Genomic DNA, 17,646 nt, shown 5'->3' with positions numbered 1-17,646 from the left:
GTTACTTCCATTGTGACACAAGCGAACATCCAGCTCCATCTAGACAAATTCACTACGACTGACGAACTTGTGCTTCATCAATTTGGCACCATCTGTGGGAACGTGACATTTTCGTGCTCCGATCCGAAAACGTAGTTCCTATCAACTTCTATATATCCAGATGGAGTATAATCAGGACACAACCGCGTTGATTCAGCAAGTCCAGGCTCTAGCGGGCACGATCGAAGATCTCACTAGGCAAAATCAGGAAATGAGGCTGCGGCTTCAACAGGAGAAGAATCGATCCAGAGCCAATCATGAGGATGAGGGAGATAGCCGTAGAAGAAGTGACCATCGAGGGCCTGTTACTCTAGATGATCAGAACTCAAATCTTCTCCGACAGATGAGGAAGGAGATGGACGAGCTGAGGAATGCCATTAAGGAGAAGACAGATCGGAGCCTGGATAGAATGGTCAGGGTAATAGACTCTCCCTTCACTACTGTCGTCCTTGAGTGCCCAGTGCCGTCAAAATTTAGATTGCCCCAACTTAAACCGTTTGACAGAATTAAGGATCCCCAGGACCACCTCAACACCTTCAAGACGACACTAGGCCTTCAACAGCCTCCTAATGAAATATTATGCCGTTCCTTCCCTACCACTCTGAAAAGAGCTGCAAGGGAGTGATTCACAAAGTTGCCAACTTTGACCATCAATAACTTCGAACAGTTAAGCAACTCCTTTTTGCGCCATTTCGTCAGGGGTCAACGCCCCAAGAGGCCAGCAGACCACTTGCTTACTATTAGACAAGGAGAGAAAGAAACCCTTAGGTCGTACGTGAAATGATTCACGAGGGAGACCTTGGAAGTAGATGAAGCTGACAACAAAGTGCAGTTGACGACCTTTAAGGCAGGGCTGAAGTCTAGAGAGTTCGTGATGTCATTCGTGAAGAATCCTCCTAAGACGATGGCAGAGATGCTCCTGAAGGCACAAAAGTACATGAATGCTGAAGAAGCACTAGCCACCATAAGAGACGAAGAGAAGCCAACAAACAAAGGAAAGAAGGAGGATGATCATAGAGGACAAAAAAGGGAGCGTCCAGATCGCCGAACCATCGACGGGAGTAAATGGAAAGACGAAAAAACTCTTCGAATGGTAAAATTCACTCCTTTAGTTATGCCTGTTGACAAAATTTTGGCGCATATTAAGGATGAGCATTACCTCAAATGGCCAAGGCCATTACATTCGTCCCCTAACGTCTGAGACAAGAAGAAGTACTACTGATTCCACAAGGATCAAGGTCACTATACAGAAGATTGCCGAGACCTGAAGGAACAGATAGAGGAATTGATACGGAAAGGAAAACTGCAGAAGTATGTGAAGAATGGAGAATCTAGTAGGTTTAGAGACGATGATAAAAACCAGCGTGAGTTCTCGCCCAGAGATGAGGATCACACGTCTCAACGACCACAAACCATGATCGGGGAAATAAGGATGATCACAGGTGGGCCAACCACGGGCAGGTCGTTCAGATCCCTTAATAAAGCATGCCAGAGGCAAGTGAACACAGTCCACAAGGTACCCCCATTCAAGCAGAGAAAAACGAACCAAGATATGTCTTTCAACGAGGAAAATGCACGGGGAGTGAAGCAGCCTCATAATGACCCCTTGGTCATAACACTCACGATTGAAGGATTCAATACTAAGAGGATCCTCGTGGATAATGGTAGCTCCGCAGACATCATTTACCTTCCCGCTTTCCAGTAGCTAAAGCTAGATCCAGAGAGACTATGCCCATTTGATTCCCCCCTTGTCAGTTTCAGTGGGGACAGAGTATATCCCAAGGGTATAGTAACTTTGACAGTGACGGTGGGGACCTACCCAAAGCAATTGACACGCCAGTTAGACTTCTTAATAGTAGATTGCCCCTCGTCTTACAATGTGATCATTAGGAGACCCATGCTCAACCGGTGGAAGTTAGCCACATCCATCTTTTGCTTAAAGGTAAAATTCCCAACTGAGAATGGTGTCGGCGAGGTAAAAGGAGATCAGGTCCTGGCCAGGGAATGCTACCAGGTCGTGTTGGCCATAAAGGAGAACCATACGTGGATGATCGAGGAGAAAGAAGAGGATAAAGTGGAGACCTTGGAGACAATGGAACTGGTTGAAGGAAAGGCAACAAATACGACAAAAATAGGGACTTCATAGACTTAAACAAAGCCTACCCGAAAGACAGTTTCCCTTTACCGAGAATAAACCAATTAGTGGATTCTACAGCTGAGCATAAGTTACTGACGTTCATGGATGCTTTCTTAGGGTACAACTAGATAAGAATGGTTGAAGAAGATCAGGAGAAAAATTCTTTCATCACGAGTCAGGGGCTCTATTACTACAAGGTGATGCCCTTCGAGCTGAAGAACGTAAGAGCAACCTACCAGAGGTTAGTGAACAAGATGTTCAACAAGCAAATTGGCAGAAATATGGAGGTGTATGTGGATGATATGCTTGTCAAGAGTAAAAAGGAACTTTCCCACCTAGACGACTTGAAGGAGATGTTTGCCACCCTCAGACAATACCAGATGAAGTTGAATCCCAACAAATGTGTCTTTGGCGTATCCTCGGGGAAATTCTTAGGATTTATGGTGTCCCAAAGGGGGATAGAAGCAAATCCAAAGAAGGTGCAAGCCATACTCAACATGACATCGCCCAAGACCGTCAAAGAGGTCTAGAAGCTCACAGGAAGAATTGTAGCTCTCAACAGGTTCGTCTTTAGAGCAATGGAGAAATGCCTGCCTTTCTTCAAGACCTTGAAGCAGGCCTTTCCCTGGACTGACGAATATGAAGCAGCCTTTTAGGAACTCAAATGATACCTGAGTAATCCACCCCTCTTGAGTCCATCCAAGGAAGGGGAAAATTTATATTTGTATTTGGCAGTCTCAACCACGGCCGTAAGCGCAGCCTTCATTCAAGAAGAGGAAAGAAAGCAGCTCCCAGTTTACTACGTCAGTCAAGCTTTCCAATGTGCAGAAGCTAAGTACCCGAGGATTGAAAAAATTGCCTTCGTGTTAATAGTGGCCTCACATAAATTGCGACCATACTTTTAGGCAAACCCCATCCTGGTGATGACGAATCAACCCATCAAGAAGTCCATGAACAAGCCTGAAGCAGCAGGGAGAATGGTCTAGTGGGCGATTGAACTTAGCCAGTTCGATATTTAGTATCACCCCAAGACAGCCATTAAGAAGCAAGCCTTAGCGGACTTCATCGTCGAGTTCACTCTCCCGGACGAGGACAACTTTACCAACGAAACAGAGCGGTGGACAGTACAGACCGATGGTTCGTTAGCCCAAAGGAGGGGGGGGAGTAAGGGTTGTCATAACTACCCCTGACGGAGAAGTGCTTAAATATGGAGTTCAACTAAAATTCCTGGCTACCAATAACGAAGCTGAGTACGAAGGAATACTGACGAGATTAAGGCTTGGTAAGGCACTCGGAGCTAAGAACTTACTACTCCAGAGTGATTCAAAACTAGTGATAGGGCAGATTAAGGAAGAATACGAAGCAAAGGAGGAGCGAATGCAAAGATACCTCAGACTAACGAAACATTTGACTCAAAACTTTGATAATGTAGAATTTGTACAGATCCCCAGAAGCTAGAACATGGTAGCAGAAAAAGTAGCAAAGCTAGCTTTATCGAAAGAAGGAGCGGCGAGTATGGGTCTAATGACGGAGGTCCAGAAATGCCCTAGCAACAAGGAGATCTCCACTTTCGCAATCAAGAGCGCAGAAAGCTAGATGACACCAATCATATCCTTTCTTCAGGATAGGCACCTCCCTCAAGATGTCGAGGAAGCCAGAAAGATCAGGAAGAGAGCAGCCAGATTCACGATTCTTAATGACACCTTATACAAGAGAGGCCTCTCCATGCCTTACTTGAAGTGTGTTGACGAAGAAGAAGCCAAGTACATCTTGGAAGAAATCCACGAAGGAGTTTGCGGGGACCACGCTGGCCCTAGATCCTTGGTAAGCAAGGTCATTCGAACAAGTTATTTCTGGCCTACTACGCAGATGGACGCAATAGAGCTCGTCAAGAAGTGTGACAAGTGCCAAAGTGCCAAAGGTTCGGGAATGTCCAGCAACTTCCAGCAGAGAGACTAACGACGATAGCATCCATATGGCCATTTGCATAATGGGGAATCGACATCATCGGCCTGCTGCCCCAAGGTAAAGGTCAGGTAAAATTCCTACTAGTTACTATTGATTACTTCACAAAGTGGGTCGAAGTAGAGGCACTAGCAACCATCACTGAAGTAAGAATTCGGAACTTCGTGTGGAAGAATATAATTTGTAGGTTCGGGATTCCAAGTACGATTATATCAGATAATGGGTGACAGTTCGACAATCAAGGCTTCAGAGGCTTCTGTTCAGGCCTAGGCATCAAGAACCAGTTCTCATCCCTAGGGCATCCATAGGCAAATGGATAGACGGAGGTGACGAATCGAACACTGCTCAAGATTATCAAAGTAAGTTGGACAATGCGAAGGGTGCCTGGCCAAAAGAATTGCCTAACGTCTTATGGGCCTACAAGACCACGGCAAGAACCCTAACTGGAGAAACCCCCTTCAAACTCACCTATGGCACTGAAGCAGTAATCCTGATCGAGGTAGGAGTATCCAACATCAGGCAAGAGGTATGGCACGAAGAAGACAACGACGATTAGCTACGAATCAACCTGGATTGTCTGGACGAAGTAAGAGACAAAGCTTCCAACAGAATGACAAAGTACCAGCAGAAGATGGCCGAATACTACAACAAGAGGGTAAAGCTCAGACGACTCGACATAGGAGACCTCGTCTTGCGCAAGGTCACCCCAGCAACCAAAGACCCTACCCAAGGAAAACTCGGCCCTACATGAGAAGGATCCTACCGGGTTGTCAATTACTCCCGGCAAGGTAGCTATCACCTGAAAAACATTGACGGGCAAAAGCTTCCACGACCATGGAACATTGAGCACTTGAAGAAATACCACCAATAGATGTAACAGACAATTGTATTCATTCTTGAAAGAAATAAAAGGGACTATCCAGCCAATGTTTTAGTGCAAGCAGATTCAAAAAAAAAAAAAAAAAAAAAAAAAAAAAAAAAAAAAAAAGGCTAAGTAACAAGATTCCACCTTGACGGATGTAAGTTACTGACGAAGCCATAAACATGACAAGATCCCTTAAATGGGTGTAAGTCACAAAAATTTTGACAAAGTAACAAGATTCTGCCTTGATGGATGTAAGTTACTGACGGAACCACAAACATGACAAGATCCCTTAAATGGGTGTAAGTCACAAAAATTTTGGCAAAGTAACAAGATTCCGCCTTAATGAATGTAAGTTATTAACGAAGCCATAAGCATGACAAGGTCCCTAAGAGGATGTAAGTCACGAAAACCAAAAGTGGCCAAGTAACAAGATTCCGTCCAGACAGATGTAAGTTACTAACGAGGCCAAAAACAAGACAAGAACCTTTAAAATAATAATAATAATAATAATAATAATAAAAGACAAGACAAGAACCTTGCAACAAACCAAAACAAAGTTCAGGCTGAATCTGAACTCCTAACTAGTTCACCAAAACCCTCAATGAGATCCTTTGAAGAGGTACAAGTTGCAGAAAATCAACTAAGTAGCAAAACCCGCGCAGACAAGAAGTGAATCGCTGACGAAGAAAAAGGAAAGTCACAACTAAAAATTCTACTAAGTACAAAGCACAGACGGATGTAAGACACCACAAGCATATCACGAGCCAATAAGTGTGCAATCACAAATGCAAGTAAGTACGCAGCCATAAATTTAATTAAAGCCCAAATACAGTGGGCAGTTACCATTGTTTTCACATCTAAAGGCCCATAAACATTGGGCTAAAAATATTGTTCTCAACACAGATTAAAAGGAAATTGTTCTGAAATTAGATTTACAAAAGCCCAAAACATAACGGGCACCCAAAGAAAAAAAGAGAGAAGAAAATTTTCATAAGTATTAGGTTCAGGCGTCAGCAGCAACATCGTCACTAATAGGGGCATTCTCAGGGGCATCAGTCTCAGTGGCCAAAGATTGGGCAGCCTCATCAATAGCCATCTCTTTGTCTACCTCCTCCAAGTCCAGTTTCTCCAAGTTTACTCCAGAAGGGTACTTGATGAAGTATCTCCTCAAAAGCTCGAACCCCTTGAAGTACCAGCTGAAGAGCACGGTGTTGTACTCCTCAGTTTGTTGAAAGTCCTCGACGGCCTTGGCAGCAATGCCTTTAATCTTCTCCCTGGCAGCCGCAAGTTGCTCATCTTTCTCCAAAGTCAACTGCCGCTCAATTCTAAGCTCGTCAGTCAGGGTCTTGACCTTTTCCTTGGCTAGGTTAGCTTCGTTCATGGTGGCTATTAGATCTTTCTTTAGTTTCGAATTGTCTGCCTCCAAGGTCGTCACATGGGACAACGCAGACTCGACCTTGGCCTCCTGAGCCAAGTACTTTGAGGTGAGGTGGAGACTCTCTCCCAACACCTAAGAAAATAAAAATAAAAATAACAAAAAAAGAAAAAAGAAAAAATAAAGACGAGCGAAGGATATAAATTTGCATAGGTACCTAGATGACCCACGATCTCGTTGGCAAACAACCCTGAGAATACTTTAAGGTCATCAACACTAAAGACATCTTGAGCATGCGCCAAGGCAACCCCAGCATCGTCCCAGACGCTAGAAGATCGGGAGTCAACCTTCTCTTTTTGCTTATCCCCAGTCCTTGGCCTCTTATGCCGGGGAGTAAGCTCCTCCACCGAGGGGGTCGGCGATGTTGTTCCCACCGTCCCAACAATTGGAGTGGACGGAAGCGCTGAAAGTATGGGGGGCCCCCTTTCCGTTACACGAACAGACTTAGCCCCAATGGCAGACAAGGGCTCATCCTTCTTACCCCTCATCCGAGCATACATGTCCTTGTTAAACTTTGTCGTCATTTTTGTAAAAGGAAAACACTTGTTAATATATATCCAAGTGTATGCAAGAGAGTCAATATTGACGAACCTAACACTTACTCTTTTTTCCTTCAATATCAAGGTTGCAATGAATGTAGGGAGACGGGTCCGGCCCTAGGCAATAGAAGGCAAGGGTCCACGGATCTACAAGATCATCCCAACTTTCAATCGTCTTAGCGTACTCTATTGCCTTCTCAACACGCTCCTGGTACTTGCTTTTGAGCTTAGGTCATCCCTTAACTATGCAAAGTAACAGCAAAAAGGATTAGTGGCAATCATATAAACAAAACAAAAATCAACAAACAATGAGAAATAATGACACACCTAAGTTCGGGGTTTCCTACCGACGGAGCAACCTTGGGATATTGCCCCAAACCTCGTTAGAAGGGGTCTCAAAGTCATCCCTAGACACTAAAAAGAAACGAGATTTCCAATACCTGAAGGACGAAGGTAAACCCCTGACAATCCTAGCTCGTAATATCCATATTCTTTTGAATCTTTCAAACGATAGAGATAGACGAGTTCACCTACCTTAATCATGTCCCCGTTAGCGGCCAACCATATTTCCATACAGTTGACCACTATCCTCCATAAATTGGGCATAAGCTACCTCGGGAGCAATACTAAAGTGGCCTAAAAGCTCCATCACAAACGGATGGATGGGGAGCCTGAGCCCACAAGTGAAGGCAGCCTCGTAGAAGCATATCTCACCAGGGAAGAAGTGGCAAGATCGATCCTCACCATTGGGCCAATGAGCACGAACTTGCTCTGAAAATTGAAACCTATCTTTAAATCTACCCATGGTGTCAACATCTAGCCTACACACCTCCTCGATGGCATAAAAATCCCTAACCGCTTGAGGGGTAGAGACGGCTGTATCTCCCTCCACTGGGCCGCTGCTAGACGACAACCCAATCTCGAGCTCACTAGATCTCACCTCTGACATCCTCTTCGTCTCACCCTCAAACCAAGCAATCGATTGGCTAAGTATAGGGGATAGCTCTCCTAAAACCGCACTCAATCCACAACCCGCGAAAATAAAATCCCCAACCAAAGGAAGAAAGTCACCGACAACACCTAAAGCAGCCCCTAAGCGAGCAAAAAAGAAAGAGTCTGAGGGGCAAACTACCCTAACCTCAGAGTCACTAACCATGAAAAACTAAGAAGGAGATGAATCCTAAAATTCCCAAAAGCCAAAAAACAACCACAGCAAAGGAAAGAGAAAGGAAAAATCAGAAACTTATAACAGATTATGAAGAAAAAGGAAATAGAGGAAGAAGAAGAGAGGAACATACCTTGAAAAGAGGCAGCTCAATTGGAGAAAAATTCAAAGGATATCACCGGAACAAGGTCGGAACAGTCGCAAGAGTAAATGGAAAAGAAGAAGCTCCGAGCAATGATTAAAGAAATTGGGAAAAGTGAAGGAAGGGAAAGTTTAAAAACTAAGGCTCAAAAAACTGAAAAACAGTAGGAAACCCAAGGGTCATGCAATTAACTCCACCAATCAGCACGCACCACGTGGCCACGATGCGTGTGGCACCGCCACTATGCATTTAATTCGAAGCGAAACCCCAAGAATCATAGATAGCTCAGGAAAACCTTTCATCTTCTATGGTCATCATGACAAGTTATGACAACCACAGAACCTGGGGGGCAACTGATGGGATTAACGAGATCACCACTCCTAGACGAAGCCACTGAAAATGACGAAGTCATCTTGACAGATGAAGCAACCAATCATCACTGACGAGAATATGGAAGTCATTCAATGTAATCAATAAATGACTCCGGCAGTTACAAAGCCAGCTACGCAGGTCGTTGGGAGCCCATTAAAGCCCACATTACAAAGAATAAGGCGTTACCCACAAAAGCATTAAAACCACAATAATAGGCCCAACGGCTAGAAGCAATGAGAATATGTATATATAGCCCTCAAAACCTCCAACAGAAGGTACATACACACTTACGAAGCATACCTAGTTGTTCTTACATTCTATTATCATAAACTCCTTATACTGACTTTGGCATCGGAGGCGTTGTGGCAGGCACCACACCGGTGACCATCTTAAGGGATTGTTACTTCTATTGTGACACAGGCAAACATCCGACTCCATCTAGACGAATTCACTACGATTGACGAACTTGTTCTTCATCAGAATGTACATTAGAGTTTTGGGTTTGAAATTTTTTTTTTTTTTTTTTAATACAAGATAGAATTCTACTCTAGCATAATCTAAGTATATATGTGTGTGAAACTCCCTCCTAAAGACTTGAACCTTGGCCCTTGCCCTCCACAGCCCACAAGCACTTATACTTGTAAAGTGATCATTGCACCAAGGGCGTGTAGTGGTTGAAATTTTAAATATAGCTTAACGATACCTTTTTTTTTAGAGATAATTACAACATGCTGCTAACCCTGCAACTCGAGAAATGAGTTTTCAAAAAAGGGTTTTTCAACCTGCCAAATATTTCACAACTTCTTTACTATTTTGGGTTCAACTTTTTTATAGGAATGTTGTTTTATAAGTCTTGTGACTTGTCTTGTGAGTATCACACATTTGGAACATCTAGCTTGGTTTTTTTTTTTTTTTTCACCCTAAATGTAAAGTTAAACTATTAAAGTATTATTTATAGGAATGGCAATTGGCACGGATTTGGGGTAGGTATCATTATCCCTGCCCTCGCCCCATCACCCAAATCCACCTTGTTAACTAAATAGAGGGGATTCTTTGCCCCCATACGACCTAATTCTAAAATCCATCCTATACAAAACAAATAAAACATAAACTAAGCAATAAATAATAAATAATAAGCATTCATTTTTTTAATCATAAAACAAATAAATACTATGTTTCATTCTAGCTCCGAGCCAATGTTTTTCAATAAGCAAATAAATAACAAACCTAACCACTGTTTTTCAATCATAAACATTCATTTTGATAATAAAAAAATATAAATAAATAAAATAAGTTAAGTTCACATTATAAACATAAAATTAAACTAGTAACTTAGTAGTCCAATGGGTTATAGTTAGCTCAATTAGTAAAGTCTCTGATAGTTGAATAAGAGATTTAGGGTTCAATCCCCGTCTACACCAAAAACCAATTAGTGTCTTGATCTGATAATAAAGAGCTATCATCAAGAACAAATGTCATAAGTTGAAACTCTCTAAAAAATATGTAACTTAGTAGTCCAGATACAAAATAAACCACACAAGAAAAAATTACTAAATTAATCCAACAAGTCTAGGAAATTATGATAGCCAAAAAGATGTTAGACATCAACATCATTGAAAGCAAAAGCTAGAACTTTAAGTCTTCAACATAAAACTAATCCCCCATAGCTGTGACACAACTTCTATCATCTTCATTAGGATCAACATCATCAAGAATTGTTTGTATTGTACAATCTCTTGGAATAGTTGAAGAACCTACAACAAAAATGAATTAAAAAAAGGAATAAATTTCATCAAATTATAACTAGAAAATATAAAAATATAATTTTCATTTCATTTTATAAATACAATTGCTAACCTTTGATTTCACTCCATAACCAATTTTGAGCACACATTAATGCCTCTATAGTTTTAGGATGAAGCTGACTTTGGTTTGGATTTAACAATCTCCCACTAATGCTAAAGGCAGAATCTGAAGTAACAACTATGACATGAATGGCTAAAATATCCCTTTGAAATTCTTTGTAAAATAGGATACTTGAGACCATTACTTTTCCACCATGGCAAAATATCAAAGTTCTTATTCCTTTTCAACACTCCCTCATCAATGTAATGATCAAACTCCATTCTAACACTATCATGTTTTATTGAAGTATTGTTGACAAACAAATCAAAAGATGCAAGAGAGTTTTGGAACCTATATTTAATTTGTGCCACATCATTTAAAGTAGTTGTAGGCATATGAAAACTTCCTTTAATATCTATAGGGGCCACATCTGCTTCTTCATACTCATTAGCAGGCCAAAAAGGCCCAATACCATGTTTTTTTGAAATTTTTAGCAACAGAGCACTGTTTCGAAAATAATTTGGGATCTACCACTTTTTGTGGTACTCGAGCTTGGTGAGCTCGAGTACCATCCTTTCATTGGTCAACATCTTCTCAAAAAAAAAAAAAAAAAAAAACAGTTGCCCGAAAACGTCACTATAGGGCTTAAAAACGCCACTATAGGGCCCCTTGAAACTGGTATGGGGACTTATAAAAAAATTTTGCAGGAAAACGCCGCTATAGGGCCCGAAAACGTCACTATAAGGCTTAAAGACGCCACTATAGGGCCCCTTAACCTGGTATGGGGGCTTATAAAAAAATTTTGCAGGAAAACGCCGCTATAGGGCCCGAAAACGTCACTATAAGGCTTAAAAACGCCACTATAGGGTTCCCAGAACAAAGCGATTACCCTTATAAAAAAATTTTGCAGGAAAACGCCGCTATAGGGATTTAAAACGTCACTACAGGGCTTAAAAACGCCACTATAGGGCACCCAGAATATGGGCCAATCACACTTTTAAAAAAATTTGCAGGAAAACGCTGTTATAGGACTTTAAAACGTCACTATAGGGCTTAAAAACGCCACTATAGGGCTCCTTGAATATGGGGCGACGGTGGAATGGAAAAATGTGGTACTCGAGCTCACCAAGCTCGAGTACCACAAAAAGTGGTAGATCCCAAATTATTTCCGAAACAGTGCTCTGTTGCTAAAAATTTCAAAAAAACGTGGTATTGGGCCATTTTGGCCTTCATTAGCAATTCATAACAAATATTCTTAAAATTTTCTATTTTCTATTTTCAAATAATAATTTCTATCATAAATATCAGGATAGTAAAACTCCAACAACTTTATCTTATATCTTAAATCAAAGATGGCAACAATACCCATAACAACATCAACATCAACCCAATAAGAATGACATTCTACTTATCATCTCATTTGAGAAAAAGTTCAATTCATTTAATGCTATTTTCAACTCACACACCAAAGTAAAATGCATATTAGCTATGACTAAAGAATAACCAAGTCACACTATAGAACAACTCCAACCTCCCACAAATGTCATTGGCTACATCCTAATCCTTATCAAGTGGCAAACATGTATAAGATGCTTCAAGTTTAGCTAAACGAGAGAAAACATCTTTATAATGCAAAGCAGTAGAAAGCATTAAGTAAGTTGAATTCTAACGTGGCTTACAATCTAAGACCAATTCTTTGATGCATTGAACATGTAATATTTGACGTGTATTTTCATCAAATTTATGTCTCCTTTTTGGTGATTTAGTCCAATAAATCACATTATCACGAATCTTTTTAATACCATCACCAATAAGAGACAACCCATCTTGAACAACCAATTCAAGATATGTGCAGTACACCTCATATGCAACATAGACCAATACAACATAAGAGAACTAATGTCAAGCTTGTTCAAGGAGAAGTTTTATCATGATATCATTAGTACTACAATTATTAATAGTTAATGTGGATAACTTCCTATAAATGTTCCACCTTAAAATATATATATATATATATATATATATCTACTAGGACATCAGCAAGAACATCTTTTGTGTGTGGAAAAAGAACATAGACGAACCTTGAAAATTAATAGAAATAATTCTAACATGACTCAATAAACACTATAATCAATGACATATGGTACAATTCATATGGCTTAATAAATCATATATTCATACTACAAAACAAATAGTAACAGAGAATTACCTTAAAACCCAACTTTGCAAGGTCCAAGTTTGATCAATAAAGATAATCATGAACCTCTCTTTTTGTTAATTGTAGTTCACATATCAGTTGTGATTGCTATTCTACTTTCATTCTTGTCCATCATCTTCAAAGTCTTCTCCCTCTCATTATCATAAATGTTAAGAATGTCACTCTTTAAAGTATTTCTTGAAACAACTTTAAATATGGGTTGAAGAGAACCCATAAATTCTCTAAACCCAATGTGCTCAACCACTAAAAGTGAGTATTCATGTAGGATGACCATGATAGCAAGATTACACTCCTCACTTTAACTTGATCAAAATGGTAAGTATTTAAACTCATCTTTCCATCAATCTTTTTTTGTTAATTAAGTAACACTTACTGTCGCTTATTCCCTATATCTTTAAACTTCAGCCGTGAACATCTCACTAGAGGACCATGCAAATGGCTTGTGCCCTGCTTAGGATCACCCAACTAATACTTGCAACAGTATTGACATTGAACTCTAAGTTTCTCATTAACTTTCTTTCTATTAAAATGATCACCTTAGCTTTTAGGTTAAGTATTATAAATGAGTTACTTTACTCACTTAGCACCTAAGAAAATTAAAATGAGCATTTGGTGTAAATTAGACTATAATTAGAAGCTAATTTAAATTCAGTTTATATTGCGATGGTGATTTGACTTTAATATATTATCATATATGATTTAAGGCTCAAGAAAGAGATAAGAAGGAAAAGACTCAACCTAGCCAGATGGGATGAATCTTCTCCATCATAATCCACCTCCAACACAATGGATAACTTTTAGTTGACATCAAAATAAAGTCGATTGATTAGTATTGTTTTATACACTTTAGTGTTGTGCTTTTTGATAGCCAATGCTGGCCAGCAGCCATCCATTTTGTCAATAACATATTATCATTGGAGGCTATTTTCCGGTTTTGGAGGCTGTAAACAAATATTACTATACATTTTATTCTAAATCCGGATCCAAAAGTGGATATACTGGTTGTATGGGGTGCTCTTTTTATTTTTACTTTTAAGTTTTTGTCATTTGTTGGTATGCTACTCCATTCAGTTTTGTACTAAACAGAAATGGGCAAAAAAATGTAGTCTATAACTAAGGTTAAGATAATCCATTAAAAAAAAAAAAGGTTAAGATAATCGGTTTAAGATCATGTTTTATGAAGCCAAAGTTATTAGCTGGAATCATTCCTATTTTTCCATTTTGTGGCTAAAACTTGATCACTTAAAAAAATTATTATGTAGTACAAATTTTTTACTAGTCAAACTTTTAACTTGGCACCATTTTATCAACAATAAGGTTTACATAGTATAGGAAATATCATAATATCTTAGAACTGTAGTGAAAATGCATATTCAGCCACAAAAAATATATATATATACACACACATGGGCGGCTCTACAGCCAGCCCAGGGGTTCAAATGAACCCCCTGGCTTGGCCCCAAAAAAAAATTTATATAAAATTTTTAATTTTTTTTTTTGACCCTTAAAATAAAATTTTGAACATCCTGACCCTAAATTTTGTTTAAACCCAATTCAAATAAACTTAAAATATGATCATATTAGTGCTATTTTCACAATATTTTTACAATAAAGGTTAAGTGACAAGTTGTAATTGGCTTTTTATCTAAACCCATAACTGACATCACTTTTTTATATGCTTCTAACAACTTGCCATCTACATTTTATTGCATAAATGTTTTGTTAGTAGCACTACACTTAAAATTGCTCCATTGTTAAAAAATAAATAAATCTTCGCTTCTAGACTCTAGCTTACTTTACTATTGATGGTAAAATGAAACTCTTTTTTCCTACGCTTTTCTTCTTCATCAACAAAAAATTACACCACTTGTACAATCAACTGATCTGTATTTAAATCTATGATTATTTTCTCATTCTCTCTTTCTCCCTTCTACATTTTCTTTCTATCTAATCAAGTAGTTTGATAAGTGTTCTACAATTTTTCGAGTCCAAAAAGTCTTTTAGTGCTTACTCTAATTCCAAGAGAATGACCACATGTGTGGTTAAAAATCCATACACTTCAAAAGCAAAATCTTATATAAGTTACTATTTATTTTCTTTAGTTTAACGTTTACTCTCAGACCTACTCTTAGGTTTGTTACTATTCTTCTTTATCATATATTTTTATTTAATTGATATTACATAGGATTATAATAAATTATTATTAATTTTACAAATATTATGATTAGTTATTTATTTATTTGCATTCCATTGTTGTTTTCTTACCGTTCTTTAAACTATTAATAATTTTTTTAGACTATTTTATAGTATAGTTGTATTGTATACTATTTAGAATATTATGTTAGATTATTGTATGTAATATGACAATTGTATATACAAAAAATAAAAAAATAAAAAATAATCATTTTATTTTTTACTCCCCAACAACAAATTCCTATATATATATATATATATATATATTGTAGTGGAAATATATAATGGGGACCAAAAATCTTCCCTTTCAATTAGAGGGAACCCGTAATTTGTCACTTTAGTGATTATGAGTGATGAAGACTAATAGGGAATATTTCCATGAAACTAAGGAAAGGAAACCGATAAAAACAATAATGAAGTGTGTTTGGCTCTAACTTAAAAAGGCATCTTATTTTACTATTCAACTTATTTTTGCTACTATTCATAGCCCCACTATACTTTTTGGTATTATTCATGGATCTTACTATACTATTTCAGCTAACTTTTATCTTTATCTACAATACTTTCAAAAAATAATTTCAGTTTCAGCAAAATAAGCGGATCTCAAATAGACCCGAAGATAAACAAATTAAAATGATGTGAATACTACCGTATAAAAGAAAAACTCATAATTGCCATAAAAGGTTTTTTTTTTTTTATATAGGATTTACCCATTTTTTTTTATCACTAGTTTTTTGTCTCTTTCTTTCTTATGATGGATCTATTTATGATTAGTGTAATATCATTTTATATGAGGGTAGACCTCACAAATATGAGACCCATCTCCATATGAAAAGATATGAATCATATAAATGCAAAAAACTCAGTATATATCATGTCGACGGAAAAGTTTTATTTTTTTATCACTATTTTTTTATGTGATGACCAAAAACTATTTGCATTATTTTGATATTTTAACTTTTGTCATTTTTTTTATAGAGAAAAGTAAATTCAATATATATATACATATCACTCAATATATTCCAATATTTTGATAAATTTGTCATTTTTTATATATAGCCAGGTGATTCAAATATATCACTCAATATATTCCAAAATCTTCCTTTCGTTTGGATTTTTCATAAATTTTTACTCTATGTATATTTTTTTATATACATTCAATATTTGACTGATTTCAAATATGTCGGTGAAATATTTTTAATAATATTTTAAAATATTCATGGCAAAGATAAACCATGCCAATGGAGAATTTAATTGGGAAACCAAAAAAAACAAAGTCTTGATTGAGGAGCTTCAAGATAAAAAGCAGTCCTGACCGGCAAAAAGAAATACAAATACCAGCAGCTCCTATAGGCAATTCAAGGTTGTACAACCCAAACTTTCAACCATCTAACATGATTAGGTATAGGACTTTTACAAGTTTATTAGTTAAGGTGGCACGTGAAAGGTATGTGCTACCTCTTAAGTAAGAAAATTAAGATAAAATTTTTATTTGAAAAAGTATGAAATTATATACATATATAAAAAATGTATATCATACAAAGTTAATCTCATTCGTATAAGAATTTTGATAGTTAATCACATACAAAGTTATGGTAGCTATTTAATATATAAATATCTATTTTATCATAATAGTTTCTTAGTACTTATTTGCTAAAGGTAATATCCACTTACTAAAAACTTCTAAGAATGATAATGAATATCATCATCTTCCAATGATAAGCAACTGATTTTTGCTAAGACATTGTTACATATTTAAATTTTTATCATGAATGATGCCATATGCTACAATTAAATCTCGTCATCAAATACCTTTAACCATACATAATGAAAATTTTGTCATTCTTACTTTCTTCTTTATCATTCTACATGAGTCTAGGTGCAATGTTTAGCTTACTTAGTTTTTAATGAACACCCATTTTAGGCAAGAAAAGGAAAAAAGAAAAAGAAAAAGAAAATAAAAGGCATGTGTCATTGAATTTTCCATTAGATAAATTTGAAGTTTCAAAGGATTAAACCTAGAAAATCAATGTTCTTTGGGTAATAAATAAAACACCTTATATCACAATTCCAACTTTCTAAGCATTATTACCATCTAAAACTCAAAATATGTAAAGAAAATTTTTTGGATATTAAAATTTAGTGAGAGTATTTTAGACATTATACAATAGAATATTTTAAGAATCATAAGCTTTCATTAGGGTTTAACTGAGAGAATAACAATATGACATATTTGCTATTTTCCAAACTATTAATGGAAAAATTGCTTGATTTTAAAGTTTAAAAAGGAATTGTGAACTACTCCAAATATAAAAGATGAAAAGTGTTTTTATCCTAACTTTTTGATTTTTTGGTGTGTAAAATTGTGTTTTTACTTAAAATTCTACTTAAAGATAAGAATACAAAAAAATCAACCCAAAAAAACTGGATACGAAATTGTGAATTTTGGCTCAACGATGTTGACTAAACCAAAAACAATTTCTAGAAATACAACAGAATGGTGCAATATTTTCATAATAATAATACCTTTATAATTTTGTTATATTTTATTTTGACTTATAAAGAATTGACATTTCAGTAGTTGTTAATATATTATGATGACAACAAGATGTTTTAACATTTTCATAAGAGAAATGCTATGTCTACAGTATTTTCACAACAAATCATAAGTAGTAGGTTGTTACAAGTTGTTATTGATTGGCAAAAAAGTAAATTCATTGATAAGTTTAAA

General features: G+C 37.2%; 1 protein-coding gene across 1 annotated transcript; it reads left to right on the top strand.

The window, feature by feature from the left end:
* Nucleotides 1-943: 943 nt before the first annotated feature.
* On the top strand, nucleotides 944-2,185 carry LOC126699430 (uncharacterized). The gene is made up of 3 exons (XM_050397292.1): nucleotides 944-1,132; nucleotides 1,271-1,740; nucleotides 1,795-2,185. The coding sequence occupies exons 1-3, from the start codon at nucleotides 944-946 to the stop codon at nucleotides 2,183-2,185; spliced, it is 1,050 nt and encodes a 349-aa protein (XP_050253249.1).
* Nucleotides 2,186-17,646: the final 15,461 nt, after the last annotated feature.

The sequence above is a fragment of the Quercus robur genome, chromosome 1, assembly GCF_932294415.1.
Source record: "Quercus robur chromosome 1, dhQueRobu3.1, whole genome shotgun sequence".
NCBI classification, from domain to species: domain Eukaryota; kingdom Viridiplantae; phylum Streptophyta; class Magnoliopsida; order Fagales; family Fagaceae; genus Quercus; species Quercus robur.
Note: the sequence above shows the minus strand (reverse complement) of the source record. Positions and strands in the feature narration are given on the sequence as shown.

What these genes read in the sequence shown, in the direction of transcription:
- LOC126699430 (XM_050397292.1), top strand. Translation starts at nt 944, where the DNA reads ATGGCAGAGATGCTCCTGAAGGCACAAAAGTACATGAATGCTGAAGAA. An exon ending in ACGAAAAAACTCTTCGAATG is followed by an intron (nt 1,133 to 1,270) that starts GTAAAATTCACT and finishes TGATTCCACAAG; the next exon opens with GATCAAGGTCACTATACAGA. An exon ending in ATTTACCTTCCCGCTTTCCA is followed by an intron (nt 1,741 to 1,794) that starts GTAGCTAAAGCT and finishes CCCCCTTGTCAG; the next exon opens with TTTCAGTGGGGACAGAGTAT.